Source organism: Pteropus alecto, unplaced genomic scaffold, assembly GCF_000325575.1.
Source record: "Pteropus alecto unplaced genomic scaffold, ASM32557v1 scaffold121, whole genome shotgun sequence".
NCBI lineage: Eukaryota > Metazoa > Chordata > Mammalia > Chiroptera > Pteropodidae > Pteropus > Pteropus alecto.
In genome coordinates, this window is record NW_006434369.1 from 75678 (window position 1) to 82415 (window position 6738).

The window sequence follows — 6738 nt, forward strand, 5'->3', positions numbered from 1 at the left end:
TCTTCAAATACTATTTTCATTAATTCAAAATTATACATTTTGGTTTAAAAATTCTCTCCTTTACATTTTCATGCACATTGTTGATGATTTCCTTAAATAAAAATGTTATAAATTACTTATTCCTAAAGATTAACATTATTTTGAAAGCTAGGAAACTATTGGAAGGAAAAAGAAGACACAATTTAGGTGAAGACTGAGGTTACATTATCAAAAACTTTAGCAAAGATTTCTGAAAATGAGTCATTGTAATCATTGATGTGACACCTTAATGTAATGGCAGTAAGTACAAAATTGAAATTGCAACACTGAGTTCCATATTTGTTTATAGACATGACTTTGTTGATTGTAGATCTTTCAAAATGTGTTTTCATTGCATGAAGACAATATCCCCTCCAAAAAATAAGAAAAAATATGACTATTTTTTTATTTATAAAAATATAAAATTAAGGGAACATTGGCAAGGAGTCAAGCTAAATTTAGAATCATAAAAAATCTGTGGGACAGGGGAATAAAAAAATAGACAAGAAAAAATACGTAACATATAATACAAATTTTAAAAAAGTGCACTAAAACTAAATAAAGCTAGTACTGGCTATTTTATAGTAATGGCTAATAGAGTAATTGAACACTTAATAAATGCCAGACAACATACTTGACACATTCTGTTTATTTCTAACAACCTTTCTCACAAATGGGAGTGAATATTATTCACATTTTAGATTTAAGGAACTAGGTTTCACATGAGCTAATAAATCACCTACGCAATATATTTTGACCTGTCTTTTCACTTGACTTTATATTGTAAGCTTTTTCCAAGTTACTAAACTGTACTTTAAAAATCTTAAGGACATAGAGTATGGCTATTTAATTATGTAATAATTATGTAAACAGATCATGTTATATACATCTAATCCCCAATTACTGCATACTCACCAGCAATGATAACTTAATTGTTCAAACGTTGCTAATTATATAGACATCATGCAAGATTCAAATTAGAAAAATAATCATATTATTGAAACACATCTTATTTTTAAAATTTATATCCCAGGTTAGTTTTTTAAATCTTTAAGCCCACAGTGAATCAGTATAATGAAATATAATTATCCTTAATCAACCACTTTTATTAATTTAGAGTGGCAATTTTCTTTCCATGGTCACTAAAACAGCAGTTTTCTAAACAAGTCCAATCTCTCCATTTGCCCCATCCTACACACACAACTCCAGAACATTTGGCCAAGGGGGTCCAAACTGCCAGCATACATACATCACTTGGAAAATCTGCACCCTCATCTTTCCCTCCCCAAATCCCATTATCAGAGGCAGATACAAATTTTACTCACTATTCAAACTGATAATGACACAGCTACTTGAGAACATCCCTTAAATGATCCTTTAACTGTGGAACATCCCTAATGATACTGAGTTTATCTCCATCCCCAGCAGCTCCCTTGGATTTCAGAAATCCCTGAGGCTTTAAAGGTTAGGCTAAGTGGACACTGATGAAATGTAAGGGTGACAATGTAGAGAGGTAGCACACCTTTTGTGTTTTTTTTTAAAAGGACAGTAGAGGGATTCTCTACCCATGGTAGAGGGGAGGGCATTTATTTTCTGTATAATTATATCCGCTAGAACATTCTAAAAAAGAAAAGCCTTGGCCCCAAATACCAACCATGTAGAAATACTTCTGTTGTATAAACAGAGAGGCAGCTAATACTTTTTAATGAAGACAGAAGTATGCAGAAAACAATTACATTTATTTTCAATGACAGTTTACACCAAACTAATTGAAAGTAAAACTAATTAAACAAGAAAACATCAATTAGGTATCTATTATCTCTCTTGTATACTTATATTGTTTTATTGCCCATATTTCGTAATTGTTGCCAAGCAGCTTTTAAATCCTTTCCTTAGTTTTCCAGAGAAGAAACTGAGAAGTGTTTTATGTTTTGGACTCCAAGGTGTTTTGCTAGGTACACTACTGCTGAAATTAAGCCCTTTTTACAAGCAGGTGTTCTTGGTACATTTGATTTTTAAAACATCCCGATCTATTAGAAATATTTGACTTCATGGAGATCTAGTTCTTGAAAATTAATAATTGTAGTTGCTCATGAGCACTCTGTTTATAGAGTGGCCAAATCTAAACCTAACCATTACCATGAACACCATTTCCCTACTCTCCTCACTGTAAGGAAGAGAGACAACAACTTTTAAAACAAGGTGGTTTCAATGGTAAAAGAAGCCAAGATCATGCTATTTAATGGCATCAGTGAGAATGCAGGTAAAAAAGGAATGAGGCATTTGAGTAAGTGGTTGCTAGATCTTGAAATGCTTTCAACTTTTTCTCAACCTTCCTCCCATCTTCCCCTTTCTGGAACTAGCTATCATTAGGTGATAAATTTAATTGAAGAACACTGTTTTTAAAAATAATAAGTCACAAAAACTTATATGTTGTTTCATACAGAAGAAGTTGTGCTGGATATGTAATTCTAGATGTAATATGAACTTTGGCTGGTGGAGGACTTATCCTTATTCTTCAATGCCCTTATTCATGACCCTACTCCTTTTGATATCTTTCCACTTCATTTAGCCTAATAATAACAATAGCCTAGTCCTATTCATAATGAAATTCTACTTCATTTTTGTTAGTACATGATAAAACATTATACCCATTGTCTGGACTTTTATAGCCACAATCTCATTAATATTTATAATGATCCTGAGATAAATTCTAAGAATTACTTAAACATCTTTAAAATCATGTATCAGAGGTTCAGAAAGATTATAACTACTCCCAGACTTACAAGCTTGGAAAACATGTAAGGAGATGCGAGAATTCTTTCTATTACATTTCATTTCTATTACATCTTCCATAAGCCTGTCTTAAAAACCATACTCTCATTGATTTCTCCTGGAATTTTTTCATATTTATGGAAAAGACACACGATTTAGCACTTGAAGACTAGCTTGCATTACTCTGAAATGAAGTCTCTGGCTCCTTTTACCTCTTAAATCAGATTTTAAACTCTTCAAAGATTAACATCATTTTTGCCAGCTCTTTAATACCATAATGGACAAAGGGTGTAGGTATGAGAATGACACTCCCTTGCCTAACAGAATCTCTATAACTCTCTACAGATCTAGATCTTCTACTAGATCTTGCTTCTGCTTCCTACTGTATTTTTCAGTTTTTCATAGGTTTTGGTTATTTGCTCTGACTTGCACATCTGGAGTCTAATCCTCATACCTGTTCACCTGCTATGGTTCAACCACCCAATAATAATCTTTGATTATTTGGCCCGTTTGCCTGTAATGACATTTACCTCGAGCCTTAGGTTTTTAAGTTGGTCACACCTTCAGACTGAGCTGATGACATAACTATGTACCCTTTCTGGACATGCGGTTTAGACAGACTTTTTCTTCCTTGACCAACTTTGGTCCATGATCTAGCATTAGCAAAGCATGCTTAGGGCTGAGAAAGCAGACCACATGCAGTAAAACCTCTACTTACAGAAACTCCACATCCCTTCCTACTAGGGGCTCCATAGTGACCCATGATTTCCTATTTTCTTCTACAGCCATTAAATACGTCTAGTTTTCTAGCACTTTCCCTAAGAAATTAAGAGGAAGAAATGTGTCAGATTTATCTTTGTAGCAGAATGTCCATTCGTGAAATTGCTGTTGTTACTTAATTGGTAAAACGGTAGGTTATCTGTGGAGAAGATAAGTGTTCCAAGGAAACGGTGTGACAAAAAGCTAAAAGAACTTGTTTAGAATTATCAAATACATCATATTTATTTTGCCTGTTGGGAGAAGTTAACGTCTTTTGCCTAGAATAGGTCTCCACCACCGAGAAGTAAATGGCTGGTCCAACCCAGGAAACCAGAAACACATTTGAGTTATATTGAAATTGGCTAATGGTTCAAATTCTTTACTGGTCATTGTTAGTTACAATAGGAAAGAACATCTGTCTACTTAATACATGATTGATATTGAAAAGTCTTTGGCATAATATCCAAGAGTACTTTTATGATAAATTTGGCTAGGTTTCAGAATGCAAGTTCACAGCTAACTAGCAGGACTCAAAAAAGATGTAGAAAGTTGTATAACAACTGCAGTTACACTGAAACTAATATATACCATTTTAGAATATATTTAACTGGAGAAAAGTCTCTTCTTAAAATAGTCTCTTAGCTGAGATGATGCTTTTTTAGTCTGTAGCCCCCAGGAAGTTCTTTCTAGTTACCAACAGCATATTTGATAAGAGCAGACTTCTATCTAATTCTTAAGCATAATGAGGCCAATTTTCTTTTACAGGAAGATACTGAGAGCATTTGACATACTCTCTCCAAGTTATTACCATAGAGTCTCATATTTTACAATGTGCAAGAATCACTGAAAGGGTAGAATCACCGAAAGGGTAATATCCTTATAGAGCATCCAATGTAAATTTCCCATGTAAATCAGGAAATTTCGATATGGCTGGTTTGTCATACTCATGATTCTGCCATATACACTTTGAGACCACCTCCCCAAAAGTACTACATGTTTAGAATATGGGTCACCAAGAGATGTGCACTCTAGACAACCTAACAATATCGCTGACTCTATCGCTTCACTGTTCTCGAGCCCCACTGCGAGCTCCAGTGTTAGCCCTCAAGGCAATCAAAAAATGGTTGAAACCACTGTCCTAGCCATCTCATCCAGGGCTCCCGAGTCAGGGTTGGAATTTTCTGTAGTGCGTAGACGCGGGCCCACACGGCCACTGCAAGTCATTCTGAGTCCTCTCATTGCCTCATCTCTCCCTTTCTAGGCCACTCTGGCACACAGTCAACTATGCAGTCTGAGTGGCCTCGAGGCTGATCGGCACGCGGCCATGGTCAGCACAACCGCCGAGACACCCAAGCGATTCACGCTAACATTCTAGAAACCACGAGGCTGAGGCAGGGCCAGTGGGCGCTGGGGCTCGGAGAGAACGCCCTCCTCGTACTAGAATCTCAGAGAGCGTTGCCGCTGCGCGTGCGCGCGGGAGCCTCGAGGGGGCGCGCGGCGGGAGCTGAGCGGCTGCCCCACGCGCTTGCGTCGCCGGCGTCTCCTTCCGGCTGCCACCACCGAGGCCGGTCCGCATCGCCATGTCGCATTACTGCCGGCCCAAGTACCAGAGCGGAGACCTGGTGTTCGCCAAGTTAAAGGGCTATGCCCACTGGCCGGCCAGGATTGAGCACATGGCCCAACCCAACAGATACCAAGTGTTCTTCTTTGGGACCCACGAGACTGCTCTCCTGGGTCCCAAACATCTCTTCCCGTACAAGGAGTCCAAGGAGAAGTTCAGTAAGCCCAACAAGAGGAGGGGCTTCAGCGAGGGGCTGTGGGAGATTGAGAACAACCCCACGATCCAGGCCTGCGACTACGGAGTCGCTCGAGAGAAGAGCCGCGCCGAGGGTCCAGCGCTGGGGCCGCAGCCCGAGGCCCCTGAGAGCACCGAGGCCCAGAAGAGCGGCACCCAGGGCGGAGGAGAGCAGGAGGAGCCGGGCGTCGACGAGTCGGCCCAGGAGCAGGACGAGAAGGGACCACTGAAGAGGAGCGCGGAGGACCTGCTGGAGGATGACCCCAAACGCCCCAAGGAGGCCGAGCCGGAAGGCGAGGAGGAGGTGGCAGCTGCCAGCGAGGCTGAGAGGCCGGTCCTGGTGGAGGCGTCGGAGCCGGGCCCTGCCTGGGAGCTGCCCCAGGAGGAGCTGGAGCCGCAGAAAGAGGCTGCCAAGGAGGAGGAGGAGGCCGAGGCTCTGGGCGCCGGAGACCACGAGAGCCTGTAATCGCCAAAGTGTCGATAAGAGCCCCTGCCCGTTCCCGCTGCTGCCTGACTGTTAAGGGGAAACTGGCCGTGGCCTATGAACTGGGACCACCTTACCCACCCCCACCCGCTACCTTCCACCCCTTCCTACACACCCGGCCTTGAGATTGACCTGGATGGGCAGGCCATCTGGCCCTCACCTCTGTCCCCATGCCCTGGGACCTGAGTCAGGGCCTCTGCTCCCTGGAATGAGATGAAGCCATCGTGTCCCTTCTTGCCGAAGTCTTCTGTTGGGGCCTGGACTGGCGGTCCCACTTCCCGACACCTGTCTCCCCGACTCCAGGCATTCTGGATCTCTGCGTTGGAATCAGGGGCAATAGTGGAAGTGGTGAGGATAAAGAGCAGGGGAGACTTCTAGAGGCCTGGAAGGGGCACCCTCCAACTGTGGTGGTGGGGAGGTGGCAGGAGAGTGACATCTTCCCCAGCTCCTGTCCACTCCTCCCATGTCTACTATACCAGCTCGTGAGGGAGGGCCTACCTTCCAAAAATTCTTTTGCATACCTAGGGAGTTACGAGTTGTAGTTTTTCGTCAAATGATTTGGGGCCTTTCAAGTTGTTTGTAAGATCAGAAGGCTTAGCTTTGCCCAGCTTTCTGGATGGGAATGGTGAGGGGCACCCTTTCCCATTTAGATCTCTGGGGCGACGCGGGAGGTTCTGGGACGACCCTTGGCCACCCCTTTCCCTCTCCCCACAGCCTTAAGGCCACCCTACAGTCATATGCATCACCCAGCCTTAAAACATAAGGCACATAGTTTAAGAAACCTTTTAAATAAAAGAAATCTTTATGAAAATTAACTACCTTTGAGTATACCTCCAGTGGGCGCCTATCTCTTCCATCGCCCCTCCCCCATTTCCTAAATGAGCTAGAAGGGTCCCCTTCCGGTGGT

General features: G+C 42.0%; 1 protein-coding gene across 1 annotated transcript; it reads left to right on the forward strand.

The window, feature by feature from the left end:
• Positions 1-5132: 5132 nt before the first annotated feature.
• Positions 5133-5813, forward strand: HDGFL1 (HDGF like 1). The gene has a single exon (XM_006909310.1). It carries the CDS (start codon positions 5133-5135, stop codon positions 5811-5813), a length of 681 nt encoding a protein of 226 aa, XP_006909372.1.
• The last annotated feature ends 925 nt before the right edge of the window (positions 5814-6738 follow it).